Source organism: Chaetodon trifascialis, chromosome 12, assembly GCF_039877785.1.
Source record: "Chaetodon trifascialis isolate fChaTrf1 chromosome 12, fChaTrf1.hap1, whole genome shotgun sequence".
NCBI lineage: Eukaryota > Metazoa > Chordata > Actinopteri > Chaetodontiformes > Chaetodontidae > Chaetodon > Chaetodon trifascialis.
In genome coordinates this window covers 11,301,469-11,327,091 of record NC_092067.1, presented here as the reverse complement: position 1 = coordinate 11,327,091, position 25,623 = coordinate 11,301,469, and the positions used below count along the sequence as shown (strand labels likewise).

Genomic DNA, 25,623 nt, shown 5'->3' with positions numbered 1-25,623 from the left:
CATTGTTAATTATTCACTCGTGACATACATGTATAAATTATTTAAACTTTCGTAAAAATATTTTCAGCAAATTAATACTTTGGCCAATCAGCACGAGATTGACGTCATCAACTGACGGTTGCCTAACAAGCGGGACAGCAAGCGGTCAAGAAATGCTTTGTGGCTTGGTAGTAAAGAAGATAATCAAGCAAATAAAAACAATGTCACACCGCATCTACACCGTTTTGTCATTGTTATTGCACAGCTCCTCTATTTCTTTACTACAACCAGGCTGGCGATAGGAAACGTCGACAATTGTAGTCTTTTCAGAGCGACTAAGACGCCACTTTTCAATGACCGAGACGAGCTCCTTACACTACATTTCCCAGAACCTCCCTTTTTAGCCGTTTGACAAGCGGCAGATGCTTGCCTTTCACGCTTTAGTCTGCAGCTAGCGAAGAGAGTTGATAGCTAATACCGGGTGTTGTCTGAGGCAACAGGATGGGTGTATCAGATTTACAGTTTGATACAAATGCTGGTAAGTGGTTTGATAGTTGCTTTGAGCAGACAGTGGTGGTTCATTTAGTTTGGCCGGTGCGAGTATGTTCATTAGTCAATAGCTAACGTTAGCTAGTGTGAAACACCACATAGTCCCGCCGTTAGCAGACGATAATGACAAGTGTGTCAGAGGATGCTGACCGAAACATTCTGTGTCAGTCCTCCGGGGTCTAATAAATCGTCTCGTAGCAAGTTTAACAAACCTTAAAATCAAACCAGCTCGCTTTGTGTGGCCTCAACGTTCTGCAAGTGGTTGATTGTAAGAGGAAAATCGTTGCGGGGTATAAATTTGGCAGTATATTGAGTTCCTTCTTCTCATGTTTGATCACATTCGATAGGATTCCTGTCCTCGGATGTCGTGATCAGCAGTAACAACTACTTGTGATCATTTAACCATTATTCAAAATCAGTGGGCGAGCTAGTGAAGGTCCCTGATGTTAAGAATGACTAACATATTTTCTTCTGTTACTTAAAAGATGTTTGTATATGATTACCCAGAAATAGCTTTACCTACACAACAAAGCAGGGGCAATGGGTTACACAGGCGATTTAGTATTACATTGTTTAGAAAGTTTGCATTTACCGTAATGTAGCTCAGTAGCATCACTGAGTAGTCTGGCATTGTCCTCCATGACCCCAGTTTCAACCCAGGGTGTCTGTCAAACAGCTGAAGTGTCAAGCCACCTAACTCAAGATAAGCCTGATCACAGTTAATTGACTTTTATCTCTTAAATTAGTGGCGTGTGCCCTGAGCTTTACTGAAGGTGTATACTGTTTGTAGGCTCGGCTGCTTTAAGATCTTGTGCATTATGTATCTATGGTGATGAAACGACAGTTGTTGTGGTTTTCAAGTCTGTTTTATCTCCCCTGTCTTGACTCCTGTAAGGACCTGTGGTGGATCTTTCAGCCAGCGGTATGCAAAAGCTGGATCCTAGTTTCACCTGCTCCGAGGACACCCACACTCTCATTCTGGACCGTAACCACATAATGAAACTGGACCACCTGGAAAGGAGTCCAGGCCTTCAGCAGGTATCTAAACCACTGAACCCTTGCCTTGGTTTTCACCCTTTATTTACAGGCTTACTGCACAGTCACCAGTGACTTGGTGCTTTTTTTAATGTCTTTTGATAAATCTTTTCCTCTTTAGCTCTCTGTAGCCAGTAACCGTCTGGTGAGAATGATGGGCGTGTCTCGGCTAACAGAGCTGAGAGTCCTCAATCTTCCCAATAACAGTATCGGATACATCGAGGGGCTGAGAGATCTGCTGCACCTGAAATGGCTCAATCTGTCTGGAAACAATATTAAGGTGAGGAGAAGAGAGATGCTCACATACTGATAAATCACATGTCATCTATTTCCAAAAATGCCACTGCATAAATGAAGCCATTAGTTTGAGCCCACATGGTAATACGTTACATATTCGACCACTGTGCACTCTTTCCACAGGTCATTGAGCAACTCAACAACTGTGTTTCCCTTCAACACCTGGATTTGTCCGACAATAACATTTCTACCATCGGTGATCTGACTAAACTGGTGGCCTTAAAGGTGGGTGCTGGAGCCTCTGAGGTCAAAAGACAGCCTGAGCAAAAGCGGACTATTTAATAATTCACAGTTAAAGTGTCAGTTTTCTTTATGCATCATTGATTAAGTTGCTGTTGATTTTGCAGACACTTTTACTCCATGGAAACAGCATTACAACACTTCGTACTGTTCCTGCTCACCTCCCTGCACATTTATCCATCCTCTCCCTGGCAGAAAATGAGATAAGGGATCTGAATGAAGTAATGATCTGTTCCCCTTTTTGAAACACCAGCATTCATTGCCGTTTATGTTACATAGAAGCTAATTACTATTAACTGACTTTCTTCTGATTATTCCGTAGGTGTCATATCTGGCGCCTCTCCATGACATGGAGCAGCTGTCCATTATGAACAACCCTTGTGTTATGGCGACCCCCTCGTTGCCGGGTTGTGATTATCGGCCCTATATTATGAGTTGGTGCTTAAGCCTAAAGGTCCTGGATGGCTACGTTGTGTCACAGAAAGAAGGGTGTGTACACTGCCATGGTGCTACGCATTTGTTGTTAAGATTGATGTTGGAATATTATCCACATGCTTGAATTTCTTATTTATGGTGCACAATTGTCACAATCACAGTCTCAAAGCAGAGTGGCTCTACAGTCAGGGAAAAGGACGTTCATATCGACCTGGTCAGCATGTTCAGCTTGTTCAGTACCTGGCCACTGTTTGCCCTCTGACGTCATCACCGGCCCTCGAGACGGCCGAGGATGCCAAACTGGAGAAGATCCTCAGTAAGCAGAGGTAGAAATCTGAATTTAAAAAATATATATAGAGAAAAATCATCCAATACTTACTTCAAGGCCATGATAACCCCATCATTCATCTGTCTTAATGGAACCTATTTACTTGAACGTCCTCTTTGACCTGACCTTTTCGCCTCTCAGGTTTCACCAAAGGCAGCTGTTGGAGGAGACTGGAGGAGGCTGTCCCAGTCCTCCTCGTCCAACTCAGCTGGATGTGGAGAGCCACAGTCCTTCGCATGCAGTCCCACAGGGGGGAGCCAGAGAGATGAAGAAAACCAGTCTGCCCGCATCAGCCACTGCTCCATCAGTCTGTGAGGCAGGTAAGAGGACTGCTTTGTCACTGTGTGGGGCAGCTCCGATGGACATCCTGCGTCTGTTTTTATTGTTTCTCTTTGCTTAAAGCTGCAATGCAGTGCTTTCTTCTTCATCATTTCAGCTGTTTGGTGTGTCTACTTTTGTACAGAGCCAGTCATGCAGTTTAACACCTGGGTGGGTGATTCTTCCCACCCACCATTGCAAGTGGTTCACAGCCCAAGGCTCGGAGAGGAGCCCATCTTTTTGGAGGACGTGCAGACAGATGAGGACAAACTCAATGGCAGCACGCTCTCCTCAGAGTCCACCTTTCTCCCCTTCACGTCAGATCTGGAGCCACAGTCGACCCACTCTGACAGCGAGGATGAGACCGAGACATTTGAACCTGATTCCCTGGCTCCGATGCGGCCAGCACAGCCCAAAAAGCACAACACAAACAAGACACACCATTCTCCCCCAGCGGATAAGAAAGAGAGGGGTCTCGAAAAGGATGCTATGTCTGGTGCAGCCACAACAGCCGGATCACTGGAGGTCAGAGTTAGGGCACCACAAAATGACCTGGAAATATCTTCTGACTTTGGTAAAGCGGAGTTGGAAGAAGCCCCCAAACAGGAAGAACTTGGTACGTGTGCCAGTAAACCGAGTGTGATGGAAGCAGACAGGGCAGCGGTTAAAATCCAGTCATGGTGGAGGGGACAGCACACTCGCTGTTGTCAACCCATGGCCAGAGAGGTACGCAGCGAAATCCGCCTGCGCAGGATGCAAGAACACATCCTCTTCCTGTCTGAAAGGCTCGACAGGTAACTGATCGACCGTCAGCGCCGTTTGTTTTCTGTTTTGCTCGTGGTGCGGGACTGGTTGTACCAATAGGTAAAAATGGGATGTGTTTGCAGGGTGCAGCAGCAGTATGAAGAAGAAAGGTTACAAAGGCTCGTTCAGGAAGAAGCTGTAAAGTTCCTGTGGAAAGAGGTCAGTGATTGAAGTTGTCATTTATCATCATTATTTGTGTGGTATAGGTCACCGTGAATGTCGCACACTTGAGCCAAGTGTTGGAACGACCGACTAATCGACCATCAGACCAATTGACTGACACCCTTAAAGCTGCTAGCATGTCTAAAAATGGCTAAATGGTCTATTATTGGCTTTGAAACATGATTCCCATGGCGGACTCATTAGTTTGACACTTTTCCTGTGTTCTCCTTGTAGCTCCAGTCTATGCAGCAGTGGAAGCAGTCTGTGGAGCAGCAGCTGGCCACCATTACTCAGGCTGTCACCCCGGCTCAGATCTCAGCTCCAGGACTTCGTGAGGCTGCCCTGCCTGCTGCATCCGGCACGACAGACCCACCCAGTGCAGATGTCTCCTTCCCTGACTCCGGCTTCCAGTCAACAGGTGATCGGCAGGTGGCGCAGGAGGACAGCTTCCTGAGCAGCGGGACAGCAGACTCTTTGAAGACGGTGCGAGCACTGAGCCCCGTTCGCGGCGGCTTCGCTGGTTGTGGCAATGGTGTGGACAGCGCGGACTGCAGCCTGCTGGAGCAGTACCTCTCCTCTGTGCAGCAGAGGGAGGCGGAGGCGGAGGAAGTGATCAGTGATAGAACAGAAACACCACAGCCCTCCTCACCAGCATCACCCAGCAAAACAACACAGTCCAGCTCCCCCCCGCCAAAGGCCGCAGACAACCAATCAGAGGTGCAAAGAACGGAGGAAACCACTCCTGGCCCTGTGTGAAGTCTACACCTAAAAGACACCTGTACAGAACTACTGAGCGTGTGCTGACTGTCGCATCGAGATGCTTTGCTCACTCTACAGACTTCGAGCATGTCTGACAAATCTCGACAGTGAACTTAGTTTACCTTTGTTTATCAGAACAATACCTTACTGTGAATGCAATGCAAGTTTTTTTATACTTCACTCTTTGGATCTGTTCTGGTATTTAATGGACACGTCCCTCTCTGTAAAGACGATGCTTGTGATGTGGCTTTGTTAGTGACTTGAAAGCAGTTATTTAATGCTGAACAGTACAGTGAGTAGGTGACTGAAGACCAGGCGTTTTATAACATATTCTCTCTATCAGCATCTACTAATACATTAAGCACACGGGATAAACTGCAGTTACTCAGAGTAGTGGATATGTTAAATGTAGCGCACTTGTAATCAGATATATATAACACATGAAACGACAAGCATACAATCTGTGACCACGTACAGTCTTTACAGCTGAACTGTAACATCCTTCTTAAAAAAACGTGAATAAATCTTCAATTGTTATTCGGTTTCATACGATGCTGAAATATTGGAAGAATAACCGTGGCTGAAACTCACAATTATTTCCATTATCAAGTGATCTGATTATGTCTGGTTAACAGATTTCCATTAGAGCAAGTGGTGTCTTAATGAGGGGTCTCCCAGCGGACACGTCTGTGTTCAGCCAATAACAGAAAGAGATGAAGCCGTGCAATCCATCATGAAGGATATTGATTACAGTGCATTTTATGTCAGGCTGTTTCCTGTAAAGAGGGCACATTGCTTACAAAGAGTCGCTCTCTGTCTCTAGAGTAATGTATTAATAGGCGTTTTGTTTCAGCGCAGTAGAACAGCCGCACATCATGACTGCAGCAGCAGCAGCAGCAGCACTGTGTTATTCACAGCGAGGCCCAGCTGATTTGAATGATCTGTCTCCCGGTCATTACAAAAGAATGACAGCTGGAAGAGATCCGGTTAAATCTTAAATTACTCACCACCAGAGGACGCAGCAACACTCAACCACCATTAAACCCACCCCCACCCCAACCATATTTTCTTTCCATCAAGACCACAGAGAGAGCAGGTCTGCCCTGCAAACCCCACTGTCTCTGATGTGCCTCGCAAGCCGCCTGAGTCTCCTCTCCGCCGGCCAGCCGTCGCACCATCACCCACCTCCTCCGGCGGTTCGACATCACGCTAACCTGTCGCCATAATGTGTAAGTAGGGGAGCATACACGGCTAACAAACGCCCGCATCCCCGGCGTTAACGTTAGCTAACAAGGCTACGCTTGTGCAAATACTGGAGATGTATAGTAATCTGCAGCCGTGGACCAACTGCGTCTCTTTGTGGTGGACTACTGCGTCGTTGCAGCCGCTGACATGACAGAGGATGCAGGATGCGCCGGAAAAAATGACTGGTGTGATGTATAATGTCAGAGTCATCAGTGCCGTTTTTATAAAGTAGGTTCAAGGGAAATCGGAGCGGTATGGTCGTGCTTATGGCGGGGAAACGGGCTTGATTCAACTTAGAGGAGATGCGCAGGACTAAGTTCACCTCAGTGGAGAAATGTGAGCAGCAACGATATTGATCAATAAGTCGATCGAAAGAAAATGAATCTGCAACATTTTTTTTTGAAGCAAACATGTCATAAACTAAACTGGTTCCACCATAAATAGTATGAATATTTCGTTGCTTTATTTATGTAAATCAGTCAGAGTTTGGATGTGTCACCATGGCCTTTATTTAATTGTGATGGTATTTTTCAGTTTTCTGACCTCTTAAAGGCTATTAATTGATTCATGGTGCAAACAGTGAGACGTGATGAACACGATTTGCAATCTTTAAACATGAAAGTGTGTCAGTGAGCCCTTATAAACTGGTATCTACACCAGCAGACAGACTCATTCTGCAATGGTGTTATCACTGTTCAGGACTTGGCTTGGAACTTATTGGTCTTGGTTTATTTGATGCTGGATTTAATAGTCAAGATTTGTGACATACATGCGACTTTGGCCTACCTCTTTTGTTCAGATCGGCTAAAACATTGGTGCACATCAGTCTGGTTATTGTGTCTATATATTCTGACCACAGTTGAGATGAAGTGATCTATTAAATTAATCCTTGACCTTGGCAAGTGTTACCAACTTCATATCGAATCCTCCTTCTTTCTTTCAGCCATATCACGTGGCTGTTGCCAACAGATCAGCTACAGTCACACAATGATCTCTTGACAGCAGTGAAGCAACCTGTGTCAGAGAATAAAGGAAGTGGCTTCAAACTACATGATTAAATTAGAAACAGAAAGCTTTGTTCCCTCTACTAAGCTGCTTTAATTAGGTGTACTTCTCTTCTCATGTCTGATGAGGACTCTTGTCCTCACACACAGGCAGGTCGAACAAACTGCTCAGACAAAGATCAGCCTTTTCCTTTTTTCTGCCTTCATAAACATGAATGGAACAAATGCTAGTTTTCTGTTTGTTCATCCTTCACGCCGACAGCGTTCACTCGACTGCATCGGGCGCTGAGGACAAAATGATGCCATCATCACCGCGGTGACAGTGAAGAGTCAAACAGGGCCTGATCATGGGAGACAGAAGGAGGTCACCATGTGCCGAAATCTCTCCAAATACACCCTCATCTTCCTCTTCGTCGCCCTGTCTGGCCTCATCTTCCTGCTGTGCAACATCCACACTGTGGAGGTGAGGGTGGCTTTTTATTGATGTTTTTCTGAATTACCTTGATTTACTGATCATTTTCAGTTTTATCTTTTAACATGTTGTATGTCTTTTTGATAACACTGTCTGTGAGTCAAAGGTTGTTGGTCCCATCTCTCTTCCCTCTCCTCCCTTTCTCTTCAGAACTGGAACTGCCACACTGTTTCAGCCCTCTACCAGCTCCAGAGCAGGATCCAATCATCCTTCATCCCAGTGAACCTGCCTACTTTTTATCACAACCGCACCTTTTGTGCCCACCTGGGCCAGAAACCCTCCCCTGAAGATGAGCTGGAAGAGCGCTACCTGTTGGACTCTATCACCTGGCCCGGGCCTCCGCCTCGCTCTACGCCAACCGCCCTGCGCCAGACAAGTGACCCTGTGCACAGCCTGTTCGCCATCCTCCCCACCAAAGTAGGACGGGAGTGGCATGTGGGCGAACAGCTGGAGGTCCTCGTCCAAATGCACGACTTCCAGGGTCGTCCCAAGCACTACGGTGGGGATTTCCTTTTGGCCAGACTGCACTCCCCTCAGCTTGGAGCAGGCGTAGCTGGAAAGGTGCTGGACCACAAGAATGGATTATACTCTGCTCTGTTCCCACTCCTCTGGGTGGGGTCTGCACAGGTGGAGATCACGCTGGTGCACTCCAGCGAGGCCGTTGCTGTGCTGCGACGGCTCAGGGAGGAAAGACCCGATCGAGTGTTTTTCAAGAGTCTGTTCCGTTTGGGCTTCATGTCTGAAACTACTGTGTGCAACATGTGTCTGCCCCCCGATCAGCAGCCGCTGTGCAACTACACGGACCTCTACACAGGGGAGCCCTGGTACTGCTACAAGCCCAAGGTGCTCAGCTGTGACACCAGAATCAACCACGCCAAAGGAGGCTATCTGAAACACCTCATCAGCAACAAAGAAGCATTGCTCTTCCAGAGGTTTGTGTCATTACAGGCTGAGGGACATGTGTCATAATAAGACATCAGTTTGTGTTGTGTAAAAACTGAAGTATTATTCTGTCAAACAGAACCAACAATGAACAAACAGATACTGCCTGTTTAGCCAAAGCCTGACAGAGATTATTCCTCTGTACTTTCTTACATGTTGGCACTTGAGGACAAATCAGAGAATCACCAAAGTCAGTTCAGTTCATCCTCTTGGGATCGTGCACGTTTGATCAAAATTTCAGGCAATATTTCAGTCCAGAGCAAAGCGATGGACGACTGACAGACTGACACTGAAATCTATCGAGCTATATCACTATAATGGCTAAAAAACAGAATTGAGCCACACATTGCACATCCTTCATTTGCATGAACAGTCACATGCACAGTCCTGATGTTCCCTTTTTTAAAAATGAAACTATCTGTGCTTTTGTGAGCTGTTTTTAAAGGTTTACGCCTTCAGTAGGAACTGGGCTCAGGGCTGAGTGTTGGATTTTTTCATGGAATATGTTGACGTTAACAAAACAATAGGGCGACTGTGGCTCAGGAGGTCGAGTGGTCGTCCGTCAATCAGAAGGTTGGTGGTTTGATCCCCGGCCTCGGCAGTCCACATGCCAAAGTATGGGCAAGATACTGAACCGGAAAAAACTGCCCCTGATGTTGTGCCATCGGTGTGTGAATTTAAATGTGCTTCGCTTTGGATAAAAGCGTCTGCCAAAACAACTAATTGTAATTGTAGTATCAGCATAACCTGATCAGCTGTTTCCTTTATCTTAGTGGTGTGAACATCAAGGTTCGCATACACTCCTCAGGACCCGACAGAATCAACGTGCTGCCTCCCAGGAAAGGTACAGTGTGCCTGCAGGGCAATGTTTGTACTTCATGCATCGTGCTACAGTATGTGCACGCTTTGATTTATTCTATTTAATGAATTTTGTCTACAACATTTCTCACTTTGTATCAGATCTGGCCGAGGTAAAAAGCACCATGAAACCAGAATCAATTAAGTTTGCACCATCTGGATATTACTACGAGGACTCGTGGAGGCCATTCGGTGGCGTTACAATGCGCCAGTTCAATGAATCCTCTGCTATCACTCAGTGTCTGAAGAACAAGGTGATCAACATGTACGGAGACTCTACCGTCAGGCAGTGGTTTGAGCACCTCATTGCTTTTGTACCAGGTGAGCTATTCATCTCTTCTTCTACCTTGACACTCAGCTTGTGTATCCTTCACACTGTAATGTTCATTTATTCCACCTTCCCCAGAATTAAAGGAGTTCAACCTGCACAGTCCTAAAAACGTGGGCCCTTTCATGGCGGTGGACAGCTCCCATAATATTCTCTTAAAGTACCGCTGCCATGGCCCACCCATCCGCTTCTCCACTGTCATGTCCAGCGAGTTGCGGTACATTTCAAATGAGCTGGACGGCCTCTCGGGGGGGCCCAACACTGTTGTGGTCCTCAGCATTTGGGCCCATTTCAGCACCTTTCCCGTAGAGGTGTACATACGGCGGCTCCGTCACATTAGGCGGGCGCTGGTGCGACTCCAGGACCGAGCGCCGGGGACGATCGTCGTGATCCGTTCGGCCAACCTCCAAGCCCTGGACCAAGAGGTGAGCCTGTACAACAGCGACTGGTACTCCCTGCAGCTCGACGACGTGCTCAGGGCCATGTTCAAGGGCCTGAACGTCCTGCTGGTGGACGCCTGGCAAATGACTGCCGCGCACCACCTTCCTCACGCCCTCCACCCACCTCAAGCCATCGTCAAGAACATGATAGATGTGCTTCTGTCTTACGTTTGCCCGGCAAAACAGAGCTAACAGAAGCAGAGCAGTGGCGATACCGTTGTTGAGACCTTTGCCGTGTGAATTCACCAATCAGCTCTTCAACTCCACAAAGGCTTTTTTTTAAAAATACGTTCTTCTCCAAAGCTACATACCCTTTAAATACTGTCCTCATGGAGAGATTTGCCAGACGTCTTGTTCTGATCTCTGTTTACTTGCCTGTTGTGTTTGATTTTGAATCCCATGAAGCAAATTTGATTCTGGAAATGCCAAAGACTTTGGCACAGTGATCATTACTGCCCATCTGTGTTTGTTACCAAAGTGCTTCGCTTTGAGTTATTTTTGACCACGATTTGACTGACAAACTGCTAATGCTCTCTCTCTCTCTCTCTCTCTCTCTCTCTCTCTCTCTCTCTCTCTCTCTCTCTCTCTCTCTCTCTCATATATACATATTTATTTGTTAGTTGTGCCAAAGCTGAACACTCACTGGGTTCTTATTTGTAAGGTTTGCCTCAGGCTGTTCAGACTGCGCTCTCATCTTCTGACCACAAGACCACAAATGAAATACAGCTTCCTTTGGTTTTCTGTCACTACACACTGCAGCCGAATTTAGTTGCGCCCAATTTAGTTCCTAGTTTTAAATGTTTACACAGCATGACCATCACTGTAACAGAAGGTAAATGGTAGAAACGGCTGTGTTTATACAACACTGCTTTCATTCCCACACAGTGATGGCTCGCAATTTTTATATCCTTAAACATCACTTCAAGGATGTCTGTCCTCCTTTGTCTTTGGGCCCCTCCTCATCCTCTCTGTTGACGTTCAGCTGGTCATTTCTCTGCCTGACAGATCAGCCTCTCAGCCTTTCAGGCTCTCCAACCTTCAGCTTTCTCACAGCTTTAGTAAAATGGAAGCACATCACGCCAAATGCCGGCGGTGGTGTGCGTTGAAGCTTGACCTTTGCATACGCACGAGAGGGTGAGCGTTGACGATATCAGGTCTGTGCAATGCAAAGAGAAAATGTGCCTATTTTTATGTCTGATCCTGTTTGTCCCTGACAAAGATCAGGAACTGGCTATGAAGAGACTTAGTCATAACTTTTAAGAGCAGATTTGCTGTCATGTTTGCCAGTATTTGCTGTTGTCAAATGTGTGCTTTTCTATCTGTAATAATGAGCATGACTGTATTTGGAAGCCATTGTCATTTGCTTACTCAAGGTGTGAGGCTTGAGATGGAGCTGGGCGACATGTCGCTACAATATTTTTATGACTATATGGGGCTATGATGTCAGAATTGAATCGGGATCATTTGCTGGTGATGCATCTTTGATCATGCCTTTTCCTGATCTGAAAGCCTTCGACCGTTCAATAAACCAAACTGTAACAATGGCAGCATCAAGAGTCACTGATCAGTCTCGTGTGTCTTTTTCAAAAGGGACCTGGTCAAGAGGGCAGAGTTACATTACAATAGTAAATACAAACAGGGTGCAAAATGAACTTTATTTGTCCTCTGGCTGGATGGTTGGGGAATGCTCAGTGTGTGATGCAGATCCAGCAGCATTTGTACATTTTCCCAGCAGCTGGCTGGTGGCTGCTGCTAATTTTATGGCCTGAAAATAGCAGCAACAGTGTCCTGACTCCTCGCAACAGGCTGCTGTCACACACTAGAAAATCAGAAAATAAGACATTTTGAAAATGCTTTGTTGGGGAAAATACTCCCAGTCGTCATCTCGTGACACACTTCCACCTCGTCTGACCTTCCTCCTTCATGTTCCCATTGAAGATCGATTTTCAGACCGGCTGAAAATGATGAACGCTAAAGCAAGTGAAAAGGAGTGAAAGCATGCCACCTGATGAGTCAGACTGAGCAAGCTCAAAGACGCTCGCGCAGAAATAGATGCAAGCGTAAATGTTCACATACCTCTGCTGAAGATTTGCTTTTAATTCAGTCAGTTTAGGATTGGTGAGGTAATGGGTACACACAGGAAGTCACTGTGGTATTGATTTTTGGTCACATGACCCAGCTTTTTAGTTTGAGGGGAAAAAATGAAGGTATGACATCACCTGTCAGTTTGAAGGATAAAAGCTTTATCGTACCGACGTGCAGCCTTCAGGATCATGCTGCCTGTGGCTGCTGCTCAGACCGACTGTCTGCGGCTCCCAGTCACATCTCACATCTGATGACATCACATTGCTTATGGAAATGATTTGTTTTTGACAAACAACATTTGTTCGGTGGATGACGAGCTTGCATCAGATAGATACTTATAGATATTTATCAGTTTTATGTTGAAAATGCAGCAGATTTGGCCACAAAGCCACAAATTAGATACAATCGAAGACATCATACAAATATAAAGTGGCTTCATTTCATTTGTGTGCTTTCTTTCTGTGAAAGTATTGATAATGTTTGGATAGACGGAAACTCCAAAACCACCACATTAATGTCGTGCTCTGACAGCCCTCACTCCTCTCCACATCAGAGTTTGAGAGCTGTCTGCAGGGATTTCCTGCTGTTAAGCAACAGAAGCACTAAGTGGTGTTTAGTACTGATGTTTGGTGATAACAGCTGGATCACATGACACTGAAAGCACTGTTTAAAAGTGCTAGAAGTGTTTTTAAAGTACTAGGAATCATTTTTACTGTTCTGACGTGACCGGGTTGTTGCAGAAAAAAAAGTGTGTGAACCGACAATGATTTTAAGTACTGAAAATCACCAGTTTAAGAGGAGGAACAGTTCATTGTAGCTGCATAACACATTTAAAACTTAGACTAAAAACAGATCATCACAGCCTGCTTCAGGCGGCCAATGGCAGGCCGTTCTGCTGTCAGCGTGTTAACCCCCAGCCACATCACAGGGCTCGCTCGCTGCATCCTGTACAATTCGGTTAAAGAAATACAAACAAACCAGAGCATTTTTTCCCCCACAGCAAAATGATAAGGGCTGCAGCTGGACCTTCTTCTAGCACTGAGCACTGCTTGTTTATACTGAGGCTTGGCCTTGAAAAGATATAATGTGCAGATGCAAAATGATGTTTAATAAATATATTTTAAAAAAAGCCACAAATCACTAACTTTTTTTTAACAATTTTATTTAAAAAGTTTCATGTTCCCTTTGAAAAGCATATCTCTCCATACTAAAGCTTGCAGAGCATCATGTTCTAGGAGTGAAAGATAAGATAGTTTATCAGTAACTTTGGCAAAAATACAACCACAGGCAGAGCTCTGTACAAAACTAAAAGGACAACACACACACACTTTGTACAAAATCATCCCGATAGTGACATTACATCCCAAACAATCCCACCTCTGAACAGAGAAGACAGCAGCGCCTCCCACCAGGGAGGACAGGGGAGCAGAGACAGAAGTTCAGGCTGATTCTCAAGTCTTTCCACTGCTGAGTGGAGGCAAAAACATGTGCGCATTAGAGGAGTGTCAAATACGAGGAAACAGCTGCAGTGAGCCAGATGTGGCTTCTACAACGGCTCTGCTACCCGCCCAACACAGAGAGCTTTTTTTTATCACGATAAGCAGAAGTGATATCCTGAGGTCACACAGAAAGAGGCACTGAACGTCCTTTAAGCTTCAAAATGAGTCATCTGTTCATTTGTGTCGAGACAAGAGAAAGCACTGTGCATTACTGTGAGCCGCTGCTTGTCAGACTGTGAGTCAGCTCCCAGAAACAGATTTAGAGTGACTGCGAGCGCTGAATACTACAGTGTCGTAAAATCTAAGGAGAGGAGTGTAGTTTAAGTTGCAAAGTTACAGAGGCCGTGCTCGTAATATCTGATATGATGATGTCTGCCACTATGAGACATTTCGCTCGGTCAGACCTTTAATCAGGTACAGAGAACTGCTAAAACATACACTGATAAAACTGATTACCAATACAGCACTGAAAACACTCCAGAGGTCAAGAAGAACCAGAGAACACTTGTTTGGCATCTAAATCATAACGACCACTGTCCATCTGAAAGGGGCAGACAAATACTAACATTTATGACAGGAAGAAAGAAACGAACAACAACAACAAAAAAAAAACTGAAAGATGAGAATCGCTGGCAACGTTTCGCAGAAATCCTATGTGTCGCCGCGGCAGCATATGGAGTTTAGAGAGAGATGGTCAGGATCACACGTCCTGGACATTCATGGCCTCCTGCGGCCAGCTGTACGTGTCCAGAGTGAAGGAGTCGTAATCAGGACTGTAGACGTGAGACAGCACAAACGCCTCCTTGTCTTTGGGCTCAGGGTACAGAGATGCAATGTTGTGTTTGTATGCATAGTTGACAATCTGGCAGAGACGAAAACAGAAGAAAAAGTGGTGAAGAGCATGCAGTCAGCTGACAGATCAACATACAGAGTTCACAGTAGGGGAGCTCACAGAGGTGGTGGTGAATGTATTTCTGTGCACCAATCAGGATTTAGAAACAACTGGATCAGAATCTGATGAGGGTCAAATCTGATCAAACCAAATCCACGTAGTCCTGATGAAGACTAGCTGAGTTTATGAGCGTTAAAGTCTTAAATAAATAATATCTGAAGATGTCTGTAACATTTTAAGCACCTAAATAAGTAACAATTACTTACTCGGCCATGAATATTTAATGTTACTTTGAATTACAGCCAAGCTTTCAGGGGCTTTGACAAAGTCTGAAATGAAAAGTTTTGATTTTGAACTTTAGTGGATTTTCATACAATTAATGGGATCTCTAAAAAATATCATCTTTAATATCTTAAAGCAGATTAAAATGTATTGATGTGAAGGTTTTAATGTACCCTTCAGTGACACTGATTCTCACTGTAGACACGAAATTTAAGAGAGTCAGCATGCTGACAGTTTGCTAACATCACCCACCTTCACTGCGATCTTGAAGGACACCTCTCTGATGGTGCTGAGGGGAGGATAGAGTCTTCCCTCAGCCAGGTGCTCCTCTGTTACCATCTCAGCTATCGCCTGAGAGACAAAGACAGAACAAATAATGCTGATCTGAAGCAGAAGGAAAGTGCAGAACAGGCTGAGAAAGACCGAGAAAGCAGCACAAAGACCTGCCTAAAAAACATACGAAGGATGCAGGTGTCATTGTCTCAGAAGTCACCTGAACATGTGGTAACTGAAGACAATAAATACCTCTGCTGTGGTGAGGAAGACATCATCAGATATGTGGCGCACTCCACAGGCTATAACACCCAGAGCAACTCCTGGGAAGACGTAGGCGTTGTTTCCCTGGCCGGGGTAGAAGGTGCGGCCGTCAGCCAGCACCACCTTATCAAAGGGACTTCCACTGGCAAAGATGCCCCGCCCCTGATAACAGAGGGGGTCAAGAAGACAGAGAGATGAGTTAGAAAGTCAGAAGACAAGACAGTTTCCTTTTTGTTTAAGACAAACTGAAGACTATTGTTTACCACTAGAGGGCAGTGGAGCAACATGTGTCTGACAGCAGAGGGCAGGAATGTGAAAGTGTCACAAGACATCAACAGATGTGACTTTGCATTGTGACAAGAGAAGTTGTCTGATCAGTTGTAGTTGATCATGAAAGCAGCTGAACAGTTTTTGCATGTGATCATTTTCTCACTGCGCTAAAAAGGCTAATTCAGTTTGTACACGTAAAGTTTTTGGGAGGTTCTTACTCAGCCTCAGGATGTCTCGTCTGCTGTTGACTTTGGACCTTGGGTATCAAGTTTCCCTCATGTGCTGGTGGCAGTGGTATGCAAACTACCTCACAGTCTGACTACAACACTGCAGCAGTAAAGGACTGTGAAAGGCAACTGAATTATATTGTATTATTTTATAAACACTTCCTATCCAATGACCCCCACTCCTACTAACCCTAACCCCCCCCCCCACACACACACACACACCAGGACTTCAGGGCAAACATCAAACAAAATAGATATATATGTATGTATGTACATATATACACATACACATACACACGTATGTATATGTATATATGTGTGTGTATGTATGTGTGTGTATGTATACACACACACACACACACACACACACACACACACACACACACACACACACACACACACACGTGTATATATGTGTACATACATACATACACACATACATACATGTGTATATACGTATATATATACACGTGTATGTGTGTGTGTATATATATATGCACGTATACACACACACACACACATATATACACATAAACATGTATGTCTGTGTGTGTGTGTCTGTGTGTGTATATAAAATACTGGAATGAAACCACCAAATCACAAAGTGAATCAGAATTCTATTTGCCCCCTTTAGGACAGAGCAGGCCGACATGGTGGCAGAGTATCATACCACCGCAAGTGAAAACAAAGGAAAATGCTGACAAGGTACAGACAGAGTGGACACAGCATCGCCATAGAAACAGGCCGTCACAGGCAGAGCAGGTAACTCAGGCTCTGTTCACTTCGTCATAACAGACGGACTGAGACAGAATCGTTCTTCTCAGTGAGAGATCGATGGATTTAAGAGAGGTTTTCTGAGAAAAAAATAAATATGTGTGCTGAATTCATTCATCTCTATTTGCCGATTATTTTACATATGAATCAATTAATTGTTTTGTCTACGAAATGTTAGAGTCCAGGTGAGCTCTTTAAATGTCTTGTTTTGTCAGTCTAAACCGCAGAAACATTCCATTCAAAATGATTTGAAACCAAGGAAATCTCCACATTTGAGAGCATTTTCTGCCATTTTTGCGTGAAAAATTACTTAACTAACTAATCGATCAGTCGACTTATTGTTATAGCTGTGTGCTGAAGAAGATGACTGCTAGCAAAATAAATAAAATAAATAAACATTAAAAACATCTGATTTTAAAGCTCTGTATGAGGTAAGACAGACAGACAGACAGACAGACACACACACACACACACACACACATTATATTTGTATGAGTATGTAAACAAACTAGCTCCATGTGTCCCTTAAACCTGATGAATGCTAACACAGCACCATAACATGACCTGCATGTAGCACAGTGCAGTGAGGCTGATGAGCACCTCTGTGAGCTTGTAGCACTGCTCTGCCGTGCACTCCGCCTTGCTGGTAGGATTACTCAGGGCAAAGATGATCGGCCTCTCATTGAAGGCCGCCATGTCTTTGATAATCTTCTCAGTGAATGCTCCTGCGATCGCAGCCACTCCTTCATGATCAAGAGACAGAGCAGAGGGACAATCTGTCAGAGTTTACCAACAGAGGTGACTCCACTTTCTCCATTCACATCAAAGAGAACAATAGTGCCATCTGCAGGATTCAGATCATTCAGCTCAATTAAAAATTACCAACTGTAGTTTCTAATCAAGCAACTATTGATCTGTTTTTGCTTTTAATTATCTTCTGCTCATTTCTTCTTTAATCGTACAACACAGAAGATGTTCACTTGAAATAAAAGTTTTGATTAAAAGTCTGAAATGATCTTCCAGCCCATCACACATGCAGCGCATGAATTTAGACCCATGAACACAAACATTCACATCTAATGGCTTTGTGAGACTCTGAGGCATCAGGTTAAAGAAACAGAGTGAATTAGTTGATTTGCTGAGCAAAGCTTTGGGGAGGGGGAATCACCTTTAACAGGTGTCTCTGTGTTTCCACAAATGACCAGGAACTACTGCGTCATAGATGGATGAAATACAAAATGTGGGTTATGAGGGGGTTTTACAGACATTATTAAAAAGCACAGTGTTCTTTGAGGATGTTCAGCGCTACAGTCTCTGGAGGAAACCCCACACTCGTCTCCTCACCTATGATTGCGGTGGGTTTCATGGTGTGCACCACCTCCTCCAGGGTCTTCAGGTGCGGGTGATCGTGAGCAAACTCTTCCTTCTCGTGGTTGAGATGGCTTCTTCCCTAAATTTATACAAAAACTGTCTTTTTTTTTCCCTCAAAACGCCACATTATGTTAAATAAATGGGGATATGAGAGAACTGAGCAAGCGACAGACACACGCGTTACCTTCACAATGAGACCTTTGGAGTCCACCATCCAGATTCTCTTGGCAGCTTCTTCTTTACTCAGTCCCTCTTTGGCCATGGCCATTATAAGGAGGTGAGCAATACCCAGAGCAGCCTGCCAAAAAAAAGACAGCATAAGTCTCCGTCTGCTTCACAGTCTCCTCTGAGAGCCGGTTCTAAGTGTGTCATCGGACTTGAGGCGCAGTCTCATCTCTTCAGGGATGAAGGACAGTTATTTTCAATTTTTCAGAGTAAAACTGTGGTGAGCAAATGTCCTCACCTCGCCGGCCCCCTGGAAAACAAAGGTGTGGTCTGAGAGTTTGTTCTTGGTGATCTTCAGAGCAGCTAAGACCCCGGCGACAGCTACAGACGCCGTGCCTGAAAGAAAACCAAAGAGCAGGTGATTCACTGAAATGAGCAGGCTTCAAATGGGAGCACCGTCAACTAGAGATTCTGTGCTGGGTTGCATATGAGTACACTTTCATCCTCGTTTTATTGAATACAGTCTGAAATATAAAATTATTCAGAAATTCAGATTTGAGGGAAGACTGACAAATTAAATCTATATATTTTTCTGTTTCCCTATTCTGTTAATCATCTCAGTGACCCTCACATTTATCGCGAGACCCCTTGTGAGTGTCATAAACATGGACAAAGGCAGGGATGAGGTGATCTTGCGGATGATCATTGATGGCTCCAGGTATTGACGGGAAATAGGACAAACTTTTCTAAAGTACTGTGTTTGCTCCGGCTGTGCTTCTGAGATAAATCCCTTTTTCACTTTGTTTTTAATCTTAATCTTACATTTACTTCATTGTTGTCTCCTTCTGAGAATGGCTGCCTGATGCAGTAATACGGCTGAACATATTAATGTGACAGAGTGTTTAAATACCTTGGATGTCATCGTTGAAGGTACAGTATCGATTCCTGTACTTGTTGAGGATGCGAAAAGCGTTGCTGTTGGCGAAATCCTCAAACTGTATCAGACAGTTCATCCCGTACCTGCGTGACGATGGAGTCGACCAATCAGACATCAGCATCACTTGCACGTTCTTTGGTCATTTGAGTTTCCACTCACTTGTCTGTCACCGCCTGCATGAACTCCTCGATCAGCCCGTCGTACTCCTTCCCTCTGATCCTCTTGTGCTTCAGTCCGATGTACAGGGGGTCATCGAGCAGCGTCTGCACCGAAAATCATCAGTCAGTCCATAAAAGACAACTTGGCGTTGTTCCCGGTTTGTTTTTGGAACTGGCCATCTCTGTGCATCTATAAATAATTAACCAGTCTCATCAGCAAGTCTCTGAACTCGTCTGATATCTATCAAGTAACGAGCGATAAGAGGCAGAGATGAAGTGCTGCGCCAGCTCATCATTCCTGCAGCTGTGTCATCATACACACCTGGTTGTCGGTGCCGACGTCCAACAGCACAGGGAGACACTGCTGCGGCCGAACACCACCACAGGCCGTGTAGAGCGCCAGCTTCCCCACAGGAATGCCCATACCATAACTTCCCAGGTCCCCCAGGCCGAGGATACGCTCCCCATCCGTCACCACAATGGCCTACACAGAGAAGACACATTAGTGATATGTGTGATCCATTTATTTCTCAGACGTAAGCTGCCGTGTGTGTGTGTGTGTGTGTGTGTGTGTGTGTGTGTGTGTGTGTGTGTGTGTGTGTGTGTGTGCGTGCGTGTGTGTGTGTGTGTGTGTGTGTGTGTGTATGTTGGGGAGCGGTACCTTTATGTCTTCTTCAGGCCAGGAGTTGAGCATGGTGGCGATGTGGCCTCTATCATGGATGGTGATGAAGAGTCCTCTGTAAACAGGTAGGTTTCAGTTATAAGGCAGCTGTGTGGATGGTGCTGCACAGCTCACAGGTCTGACTGATTTGATGATGCAGCTTTTTTGATCAGTTTCCTGCATGCTGCTGATTTTTACTCACTGCAGTCAGTCATGAAAATCAAATGCCCCTTTCATATCCAATCATGATGCTATCACCTGTTACCAATCAACCTGTTTACCTGTGGAATGTTCCAAACAGGTGTTTTTGGAGCATTCCACATCTTTCCCAGTCTTTAGTTGCTCCTGGCCCCACTTGTTTGAAACATGTTGCTGCATCAAATTCAGAAGGAGCTGAAGCTGATGAGGTAAAACAGTTCACATCCTGTCTTTGGACTGTTTTCAATTAACCAGTAAATGTCAAAAAGAATTAGTAAGTTATCACATCCTGTTTATTTAGCCTGTGCTTCACACAGCATCCAAACTTTTTTGGATTCGTGGTTGTATATGATTTGTTGTTCCTAGCCCAAAACATGAAAATGTTCCTTCATAGTAAACATTGAAGTTGGACCAAACATAAGACTGAAATAACACCAAAGCAACACTAAAGTGGACAGTGCAGGTACAGCACAGATGTCATTCGTCTCACCGTGGTCTCCTGAAGGCCAGGCCGTACTGTTGACAGGCCAGGCCGACAGTGGGAGTGTACACGATGGGCATGAACTCCTCGATGTCAGAGGTCAGCAAACGGTAGAACAACTTCTCGTTCCTGTCCTGCAGAGTCATCAGCAGGATGTACCTGAGACAGAGAGCGCCGTTCAGTTTTAGAAAGCTGTGAGATCTTCTCTGATTCAAGTTTGGTGTGCTGATGTTTAGCTCAAAAGCACCGCTGTGTCTGAGAACAGCCGATGGTGCACCAGTGAAGATTTGATCAAACAAATGAGACCCCCAATAAAGAGCATTTTCACTGGGGGGGAGCTCACTGAACACTTCAGCGTGCTTTATCGTAAAAGTCTGAGCTTGTTCTCTCACTTGTCCAGAGGATTGGTGCGCGTTTCATAGCTCTTCATGACGCGCAGCACTTGCACGTCCTGGGAGAGGAAGCAGGGGGGCAGCAGGCCATGGATGCCCAGTTGTAAGCGCTCCTCCAGTGTGAATGCCATTCCCTGCAGGGTGGAAGAGGAGCAGTTATACAACACTACGATGCCTGGAAGAATTCACACAAGCCTGGAAACTAAATAAGAAACCAGTGCAGACCACAGTGACTCATGTAAGTCATCACCGGGAGTTATGACTCATACCCACGCCCAAACACAGTGGTCTTTTTTTTTTTTAATCAATCCCTATGAATGAGTTTTGGTTAGGAAACACTGGTAAACAAAAAAAGGCAGTGAATGTACAAATGTATCGGTAAGATGAAGCAGTGAATAACACAAAGCTTGTATACTGCTGGGCAGCCTTGTGCCCCTCTGCCTTCTAGTTATGGTTACTCCTGCTGCTGCTGCTCCCTCTCTGTCTATTTATTCTGTCCAATAGTGTCCGTGCCTGAACTCACTCCCCTGGCAGCTCCACTTCTCCTTCCTCATCTCTGCTTTATCACTCTCTCTGTTTCCTCTCGATCCTTGCACAACAACGGAAACGCTGACCTACACGGGGATAAGACCAGGCCTTCTAGGGTCAGTTCGATCTACTGTGGGTCTGTGAATCTTCTGGAAACACCCTTGTCCTGGTGAAATATTCATGTCGGACTCAAGTGTGAAACATGATGCTAGTAGTACCCTCAGCGTTACGTCAGCAGTTGTTCCACGTATTGCATGCTTTCCCATTGAAGAGTATTTCGATGCTCTACAGCTGAACCCTACTGTACAGCTATGAGTTGTAACCCAAAAAGCTGCGAGCAACATCTTACACAACAAAGGCGCTGCCTGCAAGAGGTCGTTAAAAACACATGCTCTGATACACCGATGGCTTAAATACCAAAGCAGATTAACAGTGGACAAGGTGAGAGAGCGTCAGCGCAAACTTCCAGAAACTAATCTAGCAACACAAATGTGAAGGGAAAACTTTTTTCACATAAATGCTGATAAAAAATTGCATCTGCATAACATGGTTGAAGAGAAAGTCACAGATTAACAGAGTTTAGAGCAAGCCAGCGGGTAGAGCCACTGAAGCACACCCGTAAAGGTGACACTCACGCTATCAGTCAATATACATGGAGACCAGGAGAGAGTGAAACTAAACGTGGGTGGGAGAGGTTGGGTGGGTGGGAGAGAATCTTCATTATCAAAGAGAGGAGGATTAATTTATATGGTTATGAGCTGATAATGTTAAACACTTGAGAGGTCGCTGGAATCAGTTTAGCAGGTTTGCAGGAAGATAAATGTTGGTGGATAGGGACAAAAGTCTGGTCCTCCTCAATAAAATACAGCTAAAACATGTCCAGTGGAGCTGCTCAGTGTCCATAAGTATTACACCAAAGATTGTGACAAAATGTGTGTGAATATGAAGAAAGAGTCGAGTAAACAGTAACTCAGCCTTTAACTGGATAGTTAAATCTGAAAGCAGTATAATAATTACGATTAACAACTTGTTTAATGTTGAGTTTGTGTCTATTGACTTTTTTTTTTTCATCTAAGTAAGGCTGAGCTTGCTGTTTGCAGTGATCTGACGTGTGTGTGTGTGCATGTGTGTGTGTCAGCGTGTAACTGCTGACTGGGCATCAGCAGAGGAAGGAACTGCGACCTCCTATCAACCCAAATCAAAGCAATAAACTCAGCTATAGTGTCAGTATCTGTCCTGGTGTCCTCGCAGAGTTAGCAAGACAGAAATAAAGCATTCCCTGCTGACACGGAGTTCAGAAAATAATGCAGTAAAAGCACTGGTGAGTCACTTGGTGGATGTTTGTTTAGGATTGGCTCTGGATCTGCATCTTTGGGAAAAACAATAAGTAATTCCACACTGTGACTGCAAAAGCATTGACATTACTGCCACACTAACATTAACATGTTTTGGAGGACACAAAACATGAAATAAATTTGAATTATCTTAAAAGCCATTCACATTACGTCAACATTATTCTTCTTGTATATGTTTTATGAAGACACAGAGCCAGCAGACAGAGGCAGAGTGGGACAGACACAGGGAGACCGTTCACAGCTCCAGAGGTGGGCCTTTAACCACTCAGCTATCTCACTGCTGCGTTATACCACGTGGCACTTAGATGCTACTCTCTGTTTCCACCAGCATACAGCATGGTATGCGGGACATAATGTTATCTGTAGACACAGTTATATAAACACAGCACAGCACACATTTTATCCATCCATCCATTTTCTATACCGCCTATCCCTTTCAGGGTTGCGGGGGGGCTGGAGCCTATCCCGGCTGTCAACGGGTGAGAGGCGGGGTACACCGGTCGCCAGTCGATCGCAGGGCGACATATAGAGACAGACAACCATTCACGCTCACACTCACACCTAAGGACAATTTAGTCACCAAATTGTTTTCGGTCTGTGGGAGGAAGCCCGGAGAGAACCCACGCATGCACGGGAAGAACATGCAAACCTCACACAGAAAGGCCCCGCCCGACCCGAGGATCGAACAGGCGATCTTCTTGCTGTGAGGCACGCACACTACCTGCTGCGCCACCGTGCCGCCCAGCACATATTTTATATTAAGAATGTTGAGTGTTATATTTGTTGAAAAGTATGTCAATTATGCTTCTTAATGGTCTAATTAGTGTAACATAAAGTGAGTCTCAGTGATTTTATAGATCATTTCTCACATATGTGCCTGTCCGTGGCAGACTCCATTACCTCTGTACATGCGCTGTGTGGGAGAACTACAGACTCCTGTGAGGGTGACACTCACACATAATAATATTCATTCATTCATAATAAGCAGTGAAGAAAGCCACCGCAAGAATTTAATGAAAATGGAGGCTGGCAGAGAGGCTGATCAATAGAGTTGTGATGGCAACAATTTGCTGCACAACAGGCACTTGTGGTGAGCACTTTTCACTATTTGCTTATATCTTACACATCAAGAAATGACTTTTTATTTGATTAATCAACAATTTGTTGTCCTAAAATGCTAAAATGTAGGGCTGCATCTAATGATTATTTTCACTGTCAATTAATCTGTTGATAATTTCTCAACTAATTGATCAGTTGTTTGGTCTGTAAATGTCAGAAAATGTGAAAAATATAATAAATCAGTGTTTCCCAAACGTCTTGTTTTGTCCGCAATCCAAATATATTCAGTCACAGAGGAGTAAAGAAACCAGAAAATATTAATATTTAAGAAGCTTCAATCTGAGAATTTTGACTTTTTTCTGCTTAAAAAATATCAAACACGGATTATCAAATAATTGCTGATTAATTTATTAGTTGACAACTAACTGAAAATGTGAATATCTTCTGCTGTGCCATGTTGACATGAAGCGTAAAGTCCTCACAGGTACAGCTCACACCCTCACCTCAAGGTGGACACAGAGAGGACACTTCACCGAGCTCACCTTGTTGAGGTGCGGGTTTCTGGTGATGTCGTAGCCCCGCTTCTTGGTGCTCACGCTGCTCTTGCGGCTCGGCCCGGAGTGGCAGACCCGCGCAGCCTGCAGAGAGGCCGTCAGTCCCGCAGCAGGGTGACCCGGAGATCCGGCCAAGACCCTCATCCCCCCCGCTGCTGTGCGCCTGCACAGAGACAGAGCGACCCTTCCTGGGAGGGAGTTCATGCTACCTGCAGACACAACACACGTTCAGCCTCTGTCAAGTCACCTGTCCGGTCAAAGGAAAGGACACGCGAGCTCGAAATGCCTCACATACTGTGAATTATATAGAGTTATTAACACGAACTAACGGAGTCCGTCCTGTAAACAACCAGCTTCACGTGTGAAAACTGAGCCATTAGCTTGACACAGGCTGGGTCACCTGGTGATACACAGCAGGTACATTAACCTAAATGAATATATACATACAGATGCAGCGATAGTTCAGAAATGGTGCAGATGTGGAGAACAAAGCCGCAGCCGATGTGTTCAGCCAGCTCATGTCAAAACGCTGCTGTGAGCGGCTCAGCTAGCTCCCGTTAGCCGCCTGCTGCTCTTATGATAATTCCACTTTTCTTAATGGAAAAATCTGCGCAGCTGCTAATGCTAGCTAGCGGGTAGCTAACAGCCAGTTAGCCTCACCTGAAAACGACGTGAAGCTGCTGAGCCTCCGATTTCAATCTTCATAAGAGGCGCCTGCTCAGCCTGTGCTCGTGTTAGCGAAAGCTGTTATCAGAGGATGTTGTGGGGGATCGACAGCGAACAGCTGATCCAGGAGCCTCTAACATTGACACTTGCGCTTCTGCAGCTCAAGCAGCGGAGCCACCAATCAGACCGCAGCACGGCGGGTTCAGAGGAGGTCCAACCGCCGCCACCTCCTCCTCCGCCCTCCTGCGAGCCAGGAAAACACAGGAGGCTCCATCTTCAGCATCTGCACGCAAAATGCAGCGTAACTCTCTTTGAATAGATCTCATAATGTCAAAGA

The 25,623-nt window shown here is 45.1% G+C and overlaps 3 protein-coding genes across 3 annotated transcripts; 2 read left to right on the top strand and 1 right to left on the bottom strand.

The window, feature by feature from the left end:
* The first annotated feature begins 381 nt into the window (after positions 1 to 381).
* cep97 (centrosomal protein 97) lies at positions 382 to 5,472 on the top strand. Its single transcript, XM_070976697.1, has 11 exons — positions 382 to 517; positions 1,424 to 1,566; positions 1,685 to 1,843; positions 1,984 to 2,085; positions 2,208 to 2,321; positions 2,423 to 2,589; positions 2,697 to 2,861; positions 3,005 to 3,183; positions 3,327 to 3,975; positions 4,069 to 4,144; positions 4,382 to 5,472. Exons 1-11 carry the CDS (start codon positions 481 to 483, stop codon positions 4,901 to 4,903), a joined length of 2,313 nt encoding a protein of 770 aa, XP_070832798.1. The 5' UTR covers positions 382 to 480; the 3' UTR covers positions 4,904 to 5,472.
* A 501-nt stretch (positions 5,473 to 5,973) lies between these two features.
* nxpe3 (neurexophilin and PC-esterase domain family, member 3) lies at positions 5,974 to 11,754 on the top strand. Its single transcript, XM_070976749.1, has 6 exons — positions 5,974 to 6,135; positions 7,418 to 7,618; positions 7,778 to 8,559; positions 9,343 to 9,413; positions 9,530 to 9,748; positions 9,834 to 11,754. The coding sequence occupies exons 2-6, from the start codon at positions 7,526 to 7,528 to the stop codon at positions 10,385 to 10,387; spliced, it is 1,719 nt and encodes a 572-aa protein (XP_070832850.1). The 5' UTR covers positions 5,974 to 6,135; positions 7,418 to 7,525; the 3' UTR covers positions 10,388 to 11,754.
* Positions 11,755 to 13,433: 1,679 nt separating this feature from the next.
* On the bottom strand, positions 13,434 to 25,584 carry me3 (malic enzyme 3, NADP(+)-dependent, mitochondrial). Its single transcript, XM_070976140.1, has 15 exons — positions 25,281 to 25,584; positions 24,609 to 24,829; positions 21,125 to 21,258; positions 20,742 to 20,891; positions 20,054 to 20,129; positions 19,715 to 19,876; positions 19,394 to 19,497; positions 19,208 to 19,317; positions 18,596 to 18,693; positions 18,317 to 18,430; positions 18,106 to 18,211; positions 17,362 to 17,504; positions 15,479 to 15,652; positions 15,206 to 15,304; positions 13,434 to 14,641 (listed from the first exon to the last, which is right to left on the bottom strand). Exons 2-15 carry the CDS (start codon positions 24,822 to 24,824, stop codon positions 14,480 to 14,482), a joined length of 1,848 nt encoding a protein of 615 aa, XP_070832241.1. The 5' UTR covers positions 24,825 to 24,829; positions 25,281 to 25,584; the 3' UTR covers positions 13,434 to 14,479.
* Positions 25,585 to 25,623: the final 39 nt, after the last annotated feature.

What these genes read in the sequence shown, in the direction of transcription:
- cep97 (XM_070976697.1), top strand. Translation starts at nt 481, where the DNA reads ATGGGTGTATCAGATTTACAGTTTGATACAAATGCTG. An exon ending in CTAAACTGGTGGCCTTAAAG is followed by an intron (nt 2,086 to 2,207) that starts GTGGGTGCTGGA and finishes TTGATTTTGCAG; the next exon opens with ACACTTTTACTCCATGGAAA. An exon ending in AGATAAGGGATCTGAATGAA is followed by an intron (nt 2,322 to 2,422) that starts GTAATGATCTGT and finishes ATTATTCCGTAG; the next exon opens with GTGTCATATCTGGCGCCTCT.
- nxpe3 (XM_070976749.1), top strand. Translation starts at nt 7,526, where the DNA reads ATGTGCCGAAATCTCTCCAAATACACCCTCATCTTCCTCTTCGTCGCC. An exon ending in GCAACATCCACACTGTGGAG is followed by an intron (nt 7,619 to 7,777) that starts GTGAGGGTGGCT and finishes CTTTCTCTTCAG; the next exon opens with AACTGGAACTGCCACACTGT. An exon ending in GAAGCATTGCTCTTCCAGAG is followed by an intron (nt 8,560 to 9,342) that starts GTTTGTGTCATT and finishes CCTTTATCTTAG; the next exon opens with TGGTGTGAACATCAAGGTTC.
- me3 (XM_070976140.1), bottom strand. Translation starts at nt 24,824, where the DNA reads ATGAACTCCCTCCCAGGAAGGGTCGCTCTGTCTCTGTGCAGGCGCACA. An exon ending in GAAACCCGCACCTCAACAAG is followed by an intron (nt 21,259 to 24,608) that starts GTGAGCTCGGTG and finishes TCCACCCTGCAG; the next exon opens with GGAATGGCATTCACACTGGA. An exon ending in ATGCAGGCGGTGACAGACAA is followed by an intron (nt 19,318 to 19,393) that starts GTGAGTGGAAAC and finishes ATCGTCACGCAG; the next exon opens with GTACGGGATGAACTGTCTGA.